At 48.4% G+C, this 17515-nt stretch overlaps 3 protein-coding genes across 16 annotated transcripts in view; 1 reads left to right on the top strand and 2 right to left on the bottom strand.

Moving 5' to 3' along the window:
- SARNP (SAP domain containing ribonucleoprotein) overlaps positions 1–2498 on the bottom strand; it is a 58357-nt gene extending 55859 nt beyond the window's left edge. For both annotated transcript variants that reach the window (XM_079965684.1, XM_079965685.1), the window contains exon 1: positions 2342–2498. In XM_079965684.1, the coding sequence (XP_079821810.1) occupies positions 2342–2377 (36 nt within the window). In that variant the 5' untranslated portion in view covers positions 2378–2498. The remainder of the gene's footprint in view (positions 1–2341) is intronic.
- A 133-nt stretch (positions 2499–2631) lies between these two features.
- ORMDL2 (ORMDL sphingolipid biosynthesis regulator 2) lies at positions 2632–6560 on the top strand. Its single transcript, XM_079965719.1, has 4 exons — positions 2632–2776; positions 4268–4442; positions 5491–5642; positions 5749–6560. Exons 2-4 carry the CDS (start codon positions 4269–4271, stop codon positions 5882–5884), a joined length of 462 nt encoding a protein of 153 aa, XP_079821845.1. The 5' UTR covers positions 2632–2776; position 4268; the 3' UTR covers positions 5885–6560.
- Positions 6561–8180: 1620 nt separating this feature from the next.
- Positions 8181–17515, bottom strand: part of KMT2D (lysine methyltransferase 2D) — a 107152-nt gene continuing 97817 nt past the window's right edge. For all 13 annotated transcript variants that reach the window (XM_079965296.1, XM_079965291.1, XM_079965295.1 and 10 more), the window contains 3 exons: positions 16149–16222; positions 13937–14045; positions 8181–11590 (listed from right to left, as the gene is read on the bottom strand). In XM_079965296.1, coding sequence (XP_079821422.1) covers positions 11498–11590; positions 13937–14045; positions 16149–16222 — 276 coding nt within the window. In that variant the 3' untranslated portion in view covers positions 8181–11497. The remainder of the gene's footprint in view (positions 11591–13936; positions 14046–16148; positions 16223–17515) is intronic.

Below are 17515 nucleotides of genomic sequence, written 5' to 3'. Positions count from 1 at the left end.
GTGCTAGTTTGGTCCTGTGACTGTGGGTGCCATACAGCATGCATGGCCCTAGCACCAAAATTTGAGGGTGACCAGCCCCCTTCATGGGGAATTTTGTGGGTGCTCGGGCACCCAGGTCCCCAGCTGTTTGAGTTCTGAAATGTTCGAAAACTGAAAACTCAATAGCCAACAGGCAGGCCTCAGCGGAAGCCGCGTGGCATGTTCGACTTCCGAGGCATGTTCAAAAACTGAAGCATTTACTTCTGGGTTTATGGCATTCGAAAACCGAATGTTCGTCAACGGAGACATTCAAAAACCGAGATAAAAGGTAAAGGGACCCCTGACGGTTAAGTCCAATTGTGAACGACTCTGAGTTGCAGTGCTCATCTTGCTTTACAGACCGAGGGAGGCAGCGTTTGTCTGCTCCGCAGTTTTTCCGGGTCATGTGGCAAGCATGACTAAGCCACTTCTGGTGCAACGGAACAATGACACCAGAGCAGCGCATGGAAACGCCATTACCCGCCGGAGCGGTACCTATTTATCTACTTGCACTTTTTGGTGTGCTTTCGAACTGCTAGGTTGGCAGGAGCTGGGACAGGGCAACAGGAGCTCACCCTGTCGCGGGGATTCCGACTGCCAACCTTTTGATCGGCAAGCCCAAGGCTCAGTGGTTTAGACCACAACGCCACCCACATCCTGTATATATGTGTGTGTATATATACAGTGGTGCCTCGCAAGACGAAATTAATCCGTTCCGCGAGTCTCTTCGTCTAGCGGTCTTTTCGTCTTGCGAAGCAAGCCCATTGACGGCTTAGCGGATTAGCACTATTAGCAGCTTTTAGCGGCTTATCGGATAAGCAGATAAGCGGCTTAGAAAAAGGGGGGGGGGAGGAAAAAAACCCACAGGAACTCGCAAGACATTTTCGTCTTGCGAAGCAAGCCCACAGGAAATTTGTTTTGCGAAGCACCTCCAAAACGGAAAACCCTTTCGTCTAGCGGGTTTTCCGTCTTGCGAGGCATTCATCTTGCGGGGCACCACTGTACATGTTTGTTTGTTTGTATATATGTCTATATATTTATGTGTGTATGTATATAAGTGTGTGTGTGTGTGTGTGTATCTACCTATCTATGTATACTTGTGTGTGTGTGGTATACAGTGGTACCTCAGGTTAAGTACTTAATTTGTTCCGGAGGTCCATTCTTAACCTGAAACTGTTCTTAACCTGAAGCACCACTTTAGCTAACGGGGCCTCCTGTTGCTGCTGCGCCGCTGGAGCACGATTTCTGTTCTCATCCTGAAGCAAAGTTCTTAACCCGAGGTACTATTTCTGGGTTAGCGGAGTCTATTAAGAGAGTTTGTGTACTGGTCCAGTAAACGCTTCCGCTGCGCAACCAGCAACAGTTCTCTTTGCAGAGCATTGATTAAGTCCAGTGCAGAGATTCTTGTTGCAGTACAAGCTTCAGAGTCTCAGCAGCAAAGAAATAACGACACAGGGAAGCCTGTCTTTCCAAAGACAGGTTTATTGCAGAAAGATAACAGAAACACCTCCGGAGCTTTCAGACATTTTTGCTTCACGCCCCCCAGGCAGAGAAAACAAACACTCTTTATATACTGAGCAACTTAACAACATAACGAGCTTCACTACTTAAAGTGACATGACATTGCTAACTTGCCAGCGTCTTAGGTTTCACACCCTAACATCTATAACCTGAAGCGTTATGTTACCTCAAGCGTATGTAACCCGAGGTACCACTGTATGTATATATCTATCCCTCCAGGCACTCTTAATTTTTTTTTTTTTGGGGGGGGGGGAGACCGAAGAGTTTGCTCCTTTACTCCACAATTTGAGGCAGCAATGCTTCCGACCACCATTGCTGGAAACCACGGGAGGGGAGAGTTTTCTCTCGCGCTCCTATATCCCACAGGCATCTTGGCTGGTAGTTGTGCGAGAACAGGATGCTGGGCTAGACAGATCCCCTCGCCTGATCCACCAGGGCGTTCAGCTCGGGCTACGCAGCTACCGCCAACCAACGTGGGCGAGGAGAGCGCTGCCCCTTCCTGCAGGTATGGCGCGATGCCCGCAGGTCCAGCCGGCCTCAGAGGGGAGCGCGGAGCGACGGGAACCGCCGCGACTCTTTTCCCGCCCTCGCGAGAACTCGGCGGCCCGGTTGGTCTGGCGGCGCAAAACCCCACACGGAGCCTGAGGGGGGAAAGGCAGCTCCCTCAGGATTTTTCCCTCAGTGTTGCCGCCGCCGCCGCCGCCAGCCTGGAATGAGGCGAAGGAGGAGAAGGAGAACGCCAAGCGCTGTTCCCTCAGAGTATGAGGAGTCCGCCCCACCCGCTCAGACCCGGCCTCGGTACCTTCAACTTGTGCAGCTCCACTGTTTCCGCCGCCATCTTCCCTTCGCTTTTCCCCTCCCTCAGCGGCCTCCTCCCTCGCGCCCCGACGGCAAACCGTGCGTGCCCGCTCAGGCCCTGCCGCCCAATCCGGGCCTCGCTTTCCCTTGAACTTTGACGCTTCCCTAACATCCGCCTCGCTCATTGGCTCGTGTGGTTTTTTTTAAAACCGGGAAACGGGGAGAGAGGCGAAGAGCGGCGGCAGGGAATAGCCAATGGGGAGGGGCGGGAGCGCCTGCCCTATTGGCTGATTAGCCGTGGGGGGCGGGGACGAGGAATCGTTTCCTGGAGACCGCCTGCCTGCGGAAGCAGAAGCAGGAAGAAGCGCCGCTTTCGGGTTCCTCGCCTTGTCGCTCCCTCGCTAAGAAGAGACGCCGCCGCCGCCGCGGAACCAGCCGCGTAGGTCTCCTATAGGTCTCCGTTGTGGGTCCTGGGTGGCCTTCCTGGTGATAAACGGGGGCTTCGCAGGGAGCCGCCTTGTCCTGAGTGGGAGCACCGGCCCACGTGAGCTTAGTGTCGGCTCTGCACTAATTATTATTATTATTATTATTATTATTATTATTATTTAATTTATTTGTACCCAGCCCATCTGACTGAGTCGCCCCAGCCACTCTGGGCGGCCTACAGCATATACAGAAGCATAATAAAACATCAAGCATTAAGAACCTCCTTATACAGATGTCTGTCAAAGGTTGTACAGTGGTACCTCGGGTTACAGACGCTTCAGGTTATAGACTCCGCTAACCCAGCAGTAGTACCTCAGGTTAGAAACTTTGCTTCAGGATGAGAACAGAAATCGTATAGCGGCAGCGGGAGGCCCCATTAGCTAAAGTGGTGCTTCAGGTTAAGAACAGTTTCAGGTTAAGAACAAACCTCCGGAACGAATTAAGTACTTAACCCGAGGTACCACTGTATAGTGATTTATAGGGCCTTCCGTAGGAAGGTAAAAAAGTAAAGGACCCCTGGAAGGTTAAGTCCAGTGAAAGGCGACTATGGGGTTGCGCTGCTCATCTCGCTTTTCAGGCCCAGGGAGCCGGCACACAGCTTTCCACGTCATGTGGCCAGCATGACTAAACCAATTCTGATGCAACGGGACACCATCACAAAAGCCAGAGTGCACGGAAACGCCGTTTATCTTCCCACCGCAGCGGAACCTGTTTATTTACTTGCATTGGCGTGTTTTCGAACTGCTAAGTTGGCAGGAGCTGGGGTGCCACTCCCTAGAAGGCGCTCTTGTTGGTTCCCTGTAACCTCGCTTCTCTCAGTGAGGGCACTGCCAGGAGCTCCTCGGAGGTGGAACTCCCTGTCTGGGCTGAATGATGGGTGTGTGTGAAGATGCTCCTTCAGGTATACAGGGCCAAGGCTATGGTAGTCAAGGATCCAGACAGGGGGGTGGGGCCCTTCTTGGAGGTGTCTGGGGCAGGACCAGGGACCTTCTTGCCTTGCCCAGCAAGACCTCCGCCACAAGACTAATGAGGCTGGTTCCTTGGCTGCTAAAAAATGGAAGAAGCAGGAAATAGGAATAAGCATAAAATGCCCTACTGTTTTACGCCCTGGCTGCCAGTGTGGCACCTGTGGGCTCGCATGCGCCCAAAGAGGCTTTCCTTAGCTGCTTTTCTCTCCGGCTCCCCAAAATTAGGCTTGAAAGAAACACTTTTTTTGTAGTTGATGGCAATGTGGTATGTGAAACAACTCTGTGTGTGTGTGTGTATTTCTGCAATTTCTATTTCACAATTTCTGTTCTCATCCTGAAGCAAAGTTCTTAACCCGGGATACCATTTCTGGGTTAGCGGAGTCTGTAACCTGAAGCGTATGTAACCTGAACTGTATGTAACCCGAGGTACCACTGTACAGTATCTCTGCATCCAGCATATTGTTTTTCCTCTTCAGCATGAATGTTGGCGTGGCCCACAGTGAGGTGAATCCCAACACCCGAGTGATGAACAGCAAAGGCATTTGGCTGGCTTATAGCATCTCGGTGGTTCTCCTCCACATCATTCTTCTCAGCATCCCCTTCTTTAGCGTTCCTGTGGTTTGGACCCTGACCAATGTCATCCATAACTTGGTAGGTTATAACTTTTTATCAGCTCGTGAACTTAAGTTCTTTAAGGCTATTTTTCTGCACCTGAGCCTTTAACGCATTCTCTGGGTTGGTGGTGGTGGAGCTCAAACTCTGGGGACTCTTTGTGTTATAACACCTTCCCAGACACACCCTTCAGTGACTCTGCTTCACGCCCTTCTTGACTGTTACTGCCTGGGTGGAATGTGTGTTTGTATTCTGATAGGGATCCTTGCTTGCTTGGAACGGGGTAAGAAATGAATGTGCGTGTGTAGAAACTAGCTTGTTGTACAAAGGTAAGAATTACAACGATGGCTTCCCCGCCCATTTTGTGTGTTGTCGTCTCCACACCCCTGACAGCCTTCAGGCTGAAAAAATATTCCCTATCCCTGCTACACATCCTAAGGATTGTATGCGCCGTTTCTCTTTTCCACAAGCAGAGTAGTCTTGATTGTTATCACAGATCATGGGATATCTATGCAGTAAAGCTTGTCGTCATTGTACGTCAAACCTTCTTCCATATAGGCCTGATTATAGGCCTTGCTTTTGCCCTCCAGAGCTGGCTTGTATAAAGTGACTTGTTGTGTGACCTGTTATTGTGCTCTTGCATCATTGAAGTGATCCCATTTTAAGGATGCAGCTTATGTTTGGACCAATACCAATACAGTGATACCTTGGTTTACGAAGTTAATCCGTTCCAGAAGTCTGTTCTTAAACCAAAGCATTCTTAAACCAAGGCGTGCTTTCCCATAGCAGCGGGGGATTCAATTTACAAATGGAACACACTCAACAGGAAGCAAAACATGTTCTGCTTCCAAGGCAAAGTTGACAAACCAAAACACCTACTTCTGGGTTTGCAGCATTCTTAATCTGAGTTGTTCATAAACTAAGCTGTTCTTAAACCAAGGTACCACTGTATGGAAATTCCTCAACTATTCCTTTTAATCTGAGCTGCACAAGAATCTGAGCTGATGTCCTCTTTCCTGCTGTCCTAGGGAGAGAGAAGAAAGGCCACAATCTTAATTCACTTATTTTCCACCCCGCCCCCCACCAGGCAATGTATTGGCTCCTACACACAGTGAAAGGAACCCCCTTTGAAACACCAGACCAGGGCAAGGATCGCCTCCTCACACACTGGGAGCAGATTGACTACGGCACACAGTGGACGTCCTCTCGCAAATTCCTAAGCATCTCCCCAATTGTCCTGTAAGTACCAGGAATGGCTTCGTTTGCACCGCTTTGTCTTTTACTTAAGCAGCAAAGCTTTAACTCTTTTCATGCATCTAAAAACCGCATGTTTATTTCCCATTAGCTACATCTTGACCAGCTTTTATACCAAATATGACCCTGTGCACTTCATAATCAACACTACCTCCTTGCTGAGCGTCCTCTTGCCCAAACTACCCCAGTTCCATGGCGTGCGCATCTTTGGTATCAACAAGTACTGAAAGCAGTTGGAATATTGACTCTTCCCGAAAGAAACAGCTCTTAACTGCAAAATCCTGATGACAATGCTGCAATCACATCATCTGAAGCTCTAGAGAACCACACATTAACTTGTGGGGTGGGCTAGCAGGGAGAGCGTCAGCTGTCCACAAAGCTAAGCAGTATTGAGTTTTGTTTCTTGCCACGGGATAGAACCCATTCTCCATGCGGCTAGTCTACAATTAGACCGGCACCTCTTCTGGTGCAAAAGACTGAATTCTTAGGAGGGCATGAAATCTCCAGGACACCCCCTGCAAGACTTCTACTTGAGCTGTTTGTAATGGGTGCCCGAGATGAGCTTCTGGGAGATACAGCTGTTCTGTGTAAACCTTTCTGTTTTTTATAGAATTCTGTCACACAAAAGTGTTCATGGGGTTGTGGTTTTCAGGGCGGGAGGGCCTGGGAACTCTCATGAAAAAAAGTGAACTGTCATGCTGCGATAACTGTAGTTCATGATTCTGCTCCATGGTTCCCTTTTTTTTTGTTTCATTACCACTCAAGTGCAAATCCTTGAGTCCACCACATAACCTGGCTTCTGTTTTCAAAAGAGGTTTCTAATCCTTCTGGTTATAAAGGAGAAATGCAAGACCGTGCTAGTGGTGCAGCAGTCAATTAAAAATACAGCTTTTGTCAATGTTCCATTCTGCTTCTGTCCACCTAATCTCTTATCGGAGAGGCTGGATGCCTGCATAGCATGGTGTAGGCCTCCGGTGCCATCTTTATTTTCTTAGAGTGCCTCTAGGGCTGGGGGAGACCGACCTTTCTGTTTTAACACAAAAATATTGTGATTGATCAGACACACAAAGTTAAAAGCTCCCCGTTCTCAAACGAGGGTGGTCCAGATAGGCAGCAATCCAGGCAATGTGGATTTCAAATACAGAAAGCCTGTCTTTTAGCCTTGCCAAATTTCCCTTTTGTGACTGCCCCCCGCCCCCGCTCAGGGAGCTGTTGAGTCACTGGCACAGTATTGATGCACTCAACAAGGGGTTGAACGCAACCAGGACAACTTGGTGTACACGGTAGTGAATGTTAACATCTGAAAAGGGGGCCTGTTAACAACTTGCATTTAATTTCTAAAAACATTCTTCTCCCAGCGGTGGAGAGATGCTAGTATTGGGATGGACCAGGGACAGGCAACCTAAGGCCCGGGGGCCGGATGCGGCCCAATCGCCTTCTCAGTCCGGCCCGCGGATGGTCCGGGAATTGGCGTGTTTTTACATGAGTAGAATGTACCCTTTTATTTAAAACACATCTCTGGATTATTTGTGGGGCCTGCCTGCTGTTTTTACATGAGTAGAATGTGTGCTTTTATTTAAAATGCATCTCTGGGTTATTTGTGGGGCATAGGAATTCGTTCATCCCCCCCCCCCCCCAAAAAAAAAATATAGTCTGGCCCACCACATGGTCTGAGGGATGGTGATCTGGCCCATGGCTGAAAAAGGTTGCTAACCCCTGGGATGGACTATAGATTTCCTTCCAAGTGACGACAAAATCATTGTATTAATGGCTCTGCCTTGCTAGATTTTTCTTGTGAAGAATGGGGAGTATTGTGTGGCTGGTGAAACTGCACCAAGCTGCCTATTTTCTGCTACACAGAAGGCTGCAGCTGGAGTATGCACACCATATAGTTGCAGCAATGCTAATTCTTTATATACGGGCACACCTTCCTCATAGTCAAATCAGCCCTAGTTTAGTTTAGAGTAACTCCAAAAGTTTACATGTTTCCATATATCCTACAGCCTGCGGCCCAGATATTGGTTTTTGTTTCAGGAGGCCAAACATAGGCAGGATTTGGGCGGATAGGCAATATCAATAATAAACAAAACTTGCTTTTAAGATGGTTCCCACTCCCCAAAATACCTTGAGCCACACCTGTGGTCACAAGATTAATGGCAGAACAAGAAAGCATGGGGAAAGGGGACACAGGCGCACACAGAAGCTGCAAATCTTAGATATCACATGTGTAGAAGGACTCTTATGGTTGGATTCGCCAAGATGAGATCTCCACCCATCTACTGAGAATGTGGATTTGGTACACCCTGACAACCGATTGACATGAGACTGTCACTCCATCACATACAAGCACAGTCAGATTTAAACCAAGACCCAATTACTTTAAATGCATTTTAGGGTTTTATTTCTTCCTTTAAAAAACCTTAGAGAGAAGCAAAACTGGGAGCCAGTTCTTTCACAACTTTGAAGGTAAATTAGAAACATTTCAAAGCTACCACCTGGTAGAAAACATGTCACGTACAAGGGTGCTTTCGTGTTTGCTTTTATTTTATTTTTTAAAGGAATATTTATGTTTTGTTTTCAACCCTTTGTTCTCATCACGGACAACTTTGCTACACAGAAATCACGCACACAAAGTAATGAAACCCCAAAACACAAAATATAATTCCTCACAAAGTCCACACTTTATTTTTTAAAAAAGTGATTATTTTGGGTTCATAAAAGGGTTAAAACTTAATATATATAATATGTGCAACTGTAAACAGAAGTATGGGACAAGGCGTCAAATGCGATTATACAGGCAGAGAACTTTAAAAAAGTTTTAGCTTCAAGACCGGGTTATAGTTTATATAAAAATTAAAAACTGTATAGACTTTCTTCATCAGCTAAAATCTACAGGATTATCTTAAACTCTTAACCGTCATCCAAAAAAATCTTGACAATCTATTATATTCAGTCACTTTATCATTTTTTTAAAATCTCTCTCAAGCTTTTAAACCTTTGTAGCAATTTTTAAAATTTATTTTTTTTTACATCTTTACAGCCTTCCAAATTAATGGAAATGACACACAAAACAAATCCGAAGAGACAAAAAAAAATGTATACTGGCTTTAACTCAAACCTTTATTTTCAAACAATGTCCAGTGGTTTTGTTACTGATAAAAACTCCCCCCCTTCTCTACACAAACGCCATCTTATATACAATTTTAATTACTACTTTTAATATTTGAAATTTCCCTACCCCACCCCCACTGTTTTTAACCGTCATAGCTTTGAACGGTTAGCAGAAGCAGCTTTTTCACTCAAGAACATGGTTCTCACCTTGCCAACAAGTTCAAAAAAAGATATTATTACACACAAACCCTGATTTTACATGCCCCACCTTGCCCCCGCTATGAAAGTCTTATTGCCACGTTCTCTCTCTGCCTTGTCTGTTGGATCAGGCGAGAGAATATGAGATGTGGCCTCGGTTAATCACTCAATGCCACTCTTACAGGCATTTGGAGAGAGAGAGTGTGTGTTATAGTGTTTTTTGGGGGGTGGGGGAGAGGGGAAATGGTGCAATTGTGCGTTAAAAGGCCTCAACTGTACAAAGTTAAGTCGAGAGAGCCTTATCAGTAAAGACCCTGCAACTCTCACCCCCTCCCCACAATACCAACTTAGGTTCAAGGGTACAGCTGTCTTGCAAATTCATTTCAACAGCAAGGAGACCCTGTTGTGGGTTTCTCTCTTTCCCCCCGGGTTGTTTGTGTGTGTGTGTGTGTGTGTGTGTGTGTGTGTCTCCCCTGTATAATGCCCACATTTTGCCTTCTATTAATACAGAATCTCCCTACGCTTTGGGGGGGGGGGGGGAAGATGGCGCTAGGCAGATGGCTCTCAAGATACTGGTTATAAATTGATTTCTTCTTTAAAAAGGAAAAGGAAAAATAGTCATCTATATACACACAGAGAAAGCATAAAAAACGGGCTCTTTACATGTTCCCCTTCCCACCCTACGTTTTGTCCATAAACACGTTCTCCCCTCTAGTTCCTTCCTGCCCAGTGGGGGGGGGGGAAATGGGGTGGCCTGTGAAAACCCACCCGGCAGTCGAGAAAAACTCGGCAGCCAGAGCATTCCTCCCCATGCTAGTTCAAATATATACACAATATATATAAATAGATAAATAATCCCAAACTCTGCAATGTGCCAACATCTCTCTCTCTCTCTCTCACGCACACAAGCACACACACAAACATAAGAGAGTCTTCAGAGCAGCAAGTTGATCATGGGAAACAATTGGGAACTGGGCGTCTCTAGGGCAATGGGTTTGGCCAACTCTTCCCCCAACCCCAAATATCACAGCTGGGCCCCCTTAGCCATCGGCTCTCTCGTCAAGCACTCTCCCCCCCCTTCCTTCGTCGGCAAAATGGGTTGGGCTCTACAGGAGAGATGTGCTGAGATTGGCATCGCTGGACCAGGATTCTCCATCACGTTGGCACATTCAAGCCTTGTGGGGTCCCCTGCCCCCTTCTTGGTTGCTGGGGCGGGAAAGCAGACAGCGCTCGGTTCAGCAATTCAGTCCGGAAGGTTGTCAGGCGACTGGGTACTGTTTTTGGTTTGAGGGTTTTGTGGGGTTTTTTGGTTGGGGGGGGGGGAAGAGGAACGACCCCAGATAATAAAAAAGTTTCCCACCGCCTCCTGGAAATGGATTCCCATGTCTGCCAGGGGAGCTGTGGCTCTCCGTACTTAGGGAAGAGGGCTCAAAAAGCAGAAGGGTGGCACAGCGAGGGGCTCACATTAGAAAACAGAAAATAGCAAAGTCTAACACTTCAAATGAGGTAGGTTCAAGTGCGAATGCTCCTCGCGCAGGGAGGATGGGCAGGGTGGGGCAGAGGAAGGGCCTGTTTCCAGCTTCGGCAAGCCAACACCTGCTTTCTGCTGGGAAAAAAGTACTTTTTTCTCTCTCCCAAAAAAAAAAAAAAAAGCACGTTATTTACACACACTTTCTCTCCCCTCCCCCTTTCAAATCCGACATCTAAATGTATACAAAATCCAGAGCTGGGGGGTGGGGGCAGTGGGCTCTGGAAGGTGGATTGTCAAGCTAATGAGTCTCTTTGAAGCCTCTTGTTTACCTTGGTAGATTAGCAAGCAATAGATAGTAGACTTTTAAAAAAAAGAAGAAATCTCTCTCGCACACAAAAATTCCTTAAAGAAACACACACACACACACACAAGGGGGTGGGGGGAGGGAATTACAAATTCTTCCCCGGGGATCCAATTGCCATGCTGCAGCCCTGCTTTCCCCCAGCTCTGCTAGAAAGAATGCCCCAGTCTCCTCCCAGTATAGTATTTCTGAAGCCCGTTATTTACAGGTGCACGGGGGGCGGAAGGGCGCTCCCCATTTCGGCCTCGAAAGAATTTATTTTTATTTTTTTAAAAAAGCAAAAGAAAAACTAAAAGAAAACCCTGAGTTGCCAGTTTGTCAGTTCCCCGCCCCAGATGGGGCTGGCTTAGTGGCTGCTCCTTTCTGCTGGGGAGAAGTAGGTCGCCTTGTCTGGAAGAGGAAGCCGCTGAGCCTGACAGCTGAAAGCAGCCAGCTTGATGATAATACCATAGCCAAGACTGGCAAGCAGTGGCAGATATGCTGACATCACCCCTCTCTTGCCTTGGGCCCCAGCTGCCCCACCAGCATGTTGGTAGCTTCCAAACATGCCTCGTTCCCCCCCCCCCCCAGGTGATTTCCCTGCGCCGAAGGAGGGTTAGGAGAGCTGGTACAGCAGCAGACCTCCTCTCTGTGCAGAGCCTCTTGTGCCGAGCAGTCGGGGTCTCCCCCTTTGCTTTGTCCGAAGAGCCTCCTTGGGGTTTAGTTCATCCATTTCCTGCAGTTCCAGGCTCCACAATGGCACGGGATTTTGTGCTGATCGTCTTCAAAATCAAACTGGTAGTCGTAGGTCAGCTGAGGGAGGACGACATTGGAAGAGAACCGAGGATTAATCCTTGAGGCACTTTTAACGTAAAATACGTCACTGCCATCCATTTGGTTCATTCCCGCGATGGCTACGTTGGTTGCAACAAGTGACTAGAGTTGAACAAAATCTCTACACTGTTTTATCTTCTCATCAAGATGGCAGCAATAATGGGAGGAACTGGAGTTTGGACTTGCCTTCCTTTTCATATGACTTCTATGCCTTGGTTAAGGTGGAACTTACTACTATTATTTTAAAATTTTATTTTCCGCCCTTCATCCCAGGGCGGTTCACGGAATAAAATACAAGATAAAAAAATCAATAAACCAAAACAGGAAGTGAATAATTAAACCAAAACAACAAAACAATACCCTCCATGCATTTAAAAGGCTGTAGGATATTGATCAGCCCAAGGTCTGGTTGAAGAGGAAAGTTTTTCAATGGCACCTAAAAATATATAATGAAGGCGCCAGGCAAACCTCCTTGGGGAGAGCATTCCACAAACGGGGAGCCATTACAGAAAAGGCCCGTTCTCATGTGGCCACCCTCCGGACCTCGTGGAGGTGGCAATGAAGGGCCTCAGATGATGAACAGAGAGTCTGGGATGGTTTATATGGAAAGAGGCAGTCCTTGAGGTATTGCTGTCCTTTATAGGTCAAAATCAGCTGAAGCTAACTGGCAGCCAGTGTAATCGGTCCAGGATCAGTGCGATATGCTCAAACCATCTTGTCCCAGTGAGCAATGTGGCCGCTGAATTCTGCACCGGCTGAAGCTCCCAAACTCCACTTCCTCCCATTATTGCTGCCATCTTGATGAGAAGATAAAGGGCTTCAGAGACAGCCCTATGTGTAACTTAGGAAGCTGGGCTGGCAAGCCGTGGCTCTCCAGCAAATTGTTTTTCCATAACCTGGTGATGCTTTTATAACTGGAGACGCCAGGGATTGAACCTTCTCTATGCAAAGCATGGGGCCTATCACTGAGATGTAATCCCTTGCTCAACATTAAAGAACAAGGGGGGGGGGGTCCTGCCCTACCCAATTACTCAGGCTGCTTCTGTCAACCTAACATGAACATTTCCAGCCACAAGCACTTTAGGATATCTCCGCATCCCTTCACCCAACCAGAACAGTTGGGGAGATGTACTCTTCCACACAAAAAGCACAGTGTGAACGAGGTATGCAATCCTCATCTTACAGATACGGCACCAACGCAAGGAACTGCCGGTAGAATAGAGGCTTGAATTCATAGTTTAACACACTATTCACCGGACTACACTAATTTTCTCAGGTTTGTGCGTGCTCGCTAGCCTACAGCAGCAGGGTTTGGCCTTTTGTAGCTCACGATGCACACACTTGTCGAAGACAGTGAACCAGAGTCAGTCCGATGCTGGCACAGATTACAAAACGCAGGGATGTGCCTACACAATATGTTTCTATGGTGAGACCTACGGATTACTCTTTTAGCCTGTGAGAGGAAAAAGCAGGCTGGCTCTTGCCTAGTGCTGCTGCTGTCGCGCAGTGTCCCACGACCACCACGGCAGGGAGATGTAACAGTTACATAAAGGTAAAGGTACCCCTGACCATTAGGTCCAGTCGCGGCCGACTCTGGGGTTGCGGCGCTCATCTTGCTTTACTGGCCGAGGGAGCTGGCGTACAGCTTCCAGGTCATGTGGCCAGCATGACTAAGCCGCTTCTGGCAAACCAGAGCAGCGCACGGAAACGCCGTTTACCTTCCCGCCGGAGCGTTACCTATTTATCTACTTGCACTTTGACGTGCTTTCAAACTGCTAGGTTGGCAGGAGCATGGACCGAGCAACGGGAGCTCACCCCGTTGCGGGGATTCGAACCGCCGACCTTCCGATTGGCAAGTCCTAGGCTCTGTGGTTTAACTCACAGCGCCACCCGTGTCAGGCATGTAAAACGTAAAAGGAAGGCCATACGGCACACACAGGCATTGAAGGAGAGGCCATCCAAACTGCTTGCTGGTTCTTGCCCCCTCTTTTCCAGCTTAAGTAAGGTGTGCTAGTGTGCAAGGGCAATGCTTTCTATGCATTAACCCAGAAGGAGTTTAGGCAAGTTTCCCTGGTCTTCAAGGCTTGGTCTGAGGGCACATGGTGACATTAAGCAGTTTTGGGTCACTGCTTAGCTGGGAGATCCCTGGGCACGCCATGGCAAGTCCCATGATGGAAGCATCTCATAGCGAATGGACTCGAAGAACGCTCCAAGGACAAAAGCATGGGCGCAGCGTCGGGTTTCCCCACAGGTATTTTTTTCGCCTACACTGGGCCTTGCTCCACCACCACCCCTTCCCCCAACCCACCACAATTCAATTCTCACCTCCTCTCCCTTGGGTATCCGGCGGCTCGAGATGATTATGATCTTGTCCTCCTTGTCAAAAGTCACCACCTCAGCCACACAGTTGGGTGCGCAGGAGTGATTGATGTACCTGAGTGGGGGCAGCAGAAGAGGGGGAGATAGGCATCATGCACCTGGACCCTTAACCCCACAGCACCACAGAATTAGGCCCTTTAGGAACCCAACTTTTCATCTGGAATTTGGGGGACCTGAACCAGCCAGGACGACGACAGCACAATTCTATTCTTAATCTTCGAGAGAACTAAGTATTCATTAGTGAAAGGAGGGCTGGGAAGCTGTAGCCCTGGCTGAAAAATACCCTACAGCAGAGGTTCTCAACCTTTTTGAGTCCACGGCTCCCTTGATCAACTACATTCTTTCTGCAGCACCCCTGTGGGGCTCAGAAGCCCAGTTGTGTCAAGCCCTCCTTGCAGAACTGGCGGCCTCTTAACCCTTTTTCAAACACCCTCCCTTGTGGAGTGTTCCCTCAGCCTCCTCTTCTAGGGATTCCTCTGGTCAGCAGCTGCTGCTGCCGCCGCCCCTAGTCTCTGAGCTGCTTCCCCATCCCAAAGAGAGGTGCCTCCTCACACTGCCCCACAAGCCAACCAGGCAGAGGGCCTTCTCGGTAGTGGCACCCGCCCTGCGGAACGCCCTCCCACCAGATGTCAAAGAGAAAAAGAACTACCAAACTTTTAGAAGACATCTGAAGGCAGCCCTGTTTAGGGAAGCTTTTAATTTTTAATAGGTTATTGTATTTTAGTGTTTTGTTGAAAGCCGCCCAGAGTGGCTGGGGAAACCCAGCCAGATGGGCGGGGTATAAATAATAAATAATAGTAATAATAATGGCTAGTGACTTGTCTGTCCATTCCCAACAGCAAGGGCTGGTGGGCTGCCAGGCTGGGCTCCTATCCCTGCTTGATTGCTTGCTTACTCTCTGAGGCTGCCTCAGTTCCTGGCAACCCGCACCCCCGGGCCAGCCCCAGAGGCACCATTCGCCTGCAGAGCTTGTAGCCAGGGCTGCTGCAACAAACAGCTGTTGCAAGCCTTTGGGAGGCAGAGATACGAGAGGACATCAGAGGAAGGAGGGGAGGAAAGAGGGACAGAGGCCAGTGCTGCCCCTGGAACCCCTGACCATCATTCAAGGCTCCTCTCCTATACTGTAGCGGTTTGTATCGCCTCTTAGCCTGCCTGCTGTCTCCCATGTTCCCTAGCCAAGTTCCACAATTTTTCAGCTTTGGGCAAGACATTCTTCTTTCTTCCAAACTAGCTTATCGATCATCAGGTCCTGACAGATTGAGAACTCAATGATAACAAGCTGGTGGTGTGCTGTTTCTTTAAGATCTGCTGAGGGAATAATGTTCTGCTCAGCCCTGCGGGACTAAAGGATGCCATGGAGAAGGAAGTTGGCCCCAGAGGCCTCCCCAGAAAACTGTCCCACCAGCAGCGGAGTTGGGAAAGAGGCATTTTGGAGGCTACAGATCTCCAGGATCATAAACCCCTTCCGTTTTCCTGAAATGCCCCTCAGATTGTGCCTGGAGCTATCCCACAGATTCATAGAATTGTAGAAGGGACCACAAGGGTCATCTAATTCAACCCCCTGTATTGCAGGAATCCTTTTGCCACAACCCTGAGGTTAAGAGTCTCATGCTCTTATCGACTGAGCTGTCCCAGTTAAAAGTGCCTGGAGCTATTCCAGTGGAGCTAGTGTAGTAAATCCTGTGCCACTGAAGTTCATGGGAAAGGGTGGGAGGGAAAATAGAAAGGCCAAAAGAAGCTACAATTGAGCTGTCCTTCTACCTTTCCCCCAGCCAGTAGAGTGTTGGAATGCTTTGCCCACCCTTCCCTTTGAAATGATCTTGTTTTAAACAAAATCCAGTTGATGGCTGCAACTATTTGGCCCCTCTAAATGTTGCTGAACCACACCTGCCAGCACCCTCTACTGGATGAAGTCAATGGGAATTGGAGGGCCCAGGTTTCCCATCTGGGAAAAAGCCTCTGGTTAGTTGTCAATGAGTGTATTTTGCTTCGACAGCTAATAACTATGCATGTTTATTCAGAAAACGCTATGAATTGCAGTATGACTTAAATCACTGCCAATTAAAAACCAACCCACCCTGAACATCAAAGTCTGTGATGGGCTAACAAGAGCTTTGGCTTTGGATGCAATGAACTGCCATGGCACAGCTTCACTCACCTGGCAGGGCCACCTGTCAGTGTGGCATCAATGACATGCTCATTGTTGATACGGAACATGTAGATCCCTCGGTTCTGGACAAGAGGGGAAATGGAGAGAGAGATTGATTATATTGTGTGTTCAGAAACCAGTGCTTCATGCCTTTGCTCTCAGCTTGGGTACAAGCTAACGGTTTATTTTAGCTTGCTGTTGTGCTCTGTATTTCAGCATGTCAAGCGTGTATGTGTGCCTCACATCCTAGGCCATGATAGTGCTCCTGTACATTTCAGAGTTGCACCGAAGAGACAAATTTGCCATGTGTTGTTTCACCTCTAACTGTAGAACTGTGATGTAGAAATCTTCAAAACAAAACAAAAAAAACCCCTGATGGAAGAAGCGGCTAAATCAGCAACTTCTCTGCCTTGTGCACCTTCAGAATGATCCTGTAAGGTAAGCTGGTACTAGGGATGCTTGAGGAATTTGATAACTGCAAATTCCAGATACGAACTGGCCCTATCTGCACCTCCAAGGCTAAGGAGAAGAAGGTCTGAACTTCAGTTACCCACTGGTATTCAAAGTTCCTCAACATCACTGTTGCCTCAAAGAATGTACTTTGGGAGAAAATAAGTTAAGAAATAAGAAGCTTATTTTGTCCTCATTTTTCAAAGATTATTTTTTTTAAGCCAATGAACGTGGAAAGGGGACAGAAGTAAAACTGGTGAGTAAAACACATGCAAAAGCAATGAAGACCTGAAATAAGACTGAGCTGTTTATAATTGCTACCTTCCCCCATTGAACAAATGGAGAAACAATTCTAGAAGAGAACCACCACAAGGCGAGTCCGTGGAAGATCTCTCAGACCTCAGTCCAGTATTCCCTAGTAGGTACCATATTTTTCGCCTTATAGGACGCACTTTTTCCCCTCCAAAAATGAAGGGGAAATCTGGGTGCGGCCTATGGGGCGAATGCAGGCTTCCGCTGAAGCTTGGAGAGCGAGAGGGGTCGGTGCGCACTGACCCCTCTCGCTCTCCAGGCTTCAGGAAGACATCCGCAGACTAGGCAGCCCTGCAGGAGTTCCCGCAGGGCTGTCTAGGCTGCGGATAGCAGCCTGCTCCCCAGAGCGCCGGGCGTGCTGAAAGCAGAGCGCCCGGCGCTTCGGGAACGCATCCGCAGCCTAGGCAACCCTGCGGGAGTTCCCGCAGGGCTGTCTAGGCTGCGGATAGCAGCCTGCCACCCGGCGCGAAGGGCGCCCTGAAGCAGAGCGCCCCGCGCGCCGGGCAGACATCGGCCAGCCCCACAAGCTCGGGGGACAGCAGGGAGGCACAGCGCCGCCATCCCGCTGTTCCTCGACCTGGTTCAGTTTCCCCGACTTGGTTTTGGGGGGGAAA

This window comes from Podarcis cretensis, assembly GCF_951804945.1.
Source record: "Podarcis cretensis genome assembly, chromosome: 2".
NCBI classification, from domain to species: Eukaryota; Metazoa; Chordata; class Lepidosauria; order Squamata; family Lacertidae; genus Podarcis; species Podarcis cretensis.
This window is presented reverse-complemented; position numbering and strand designations above follow the sequence as displayed.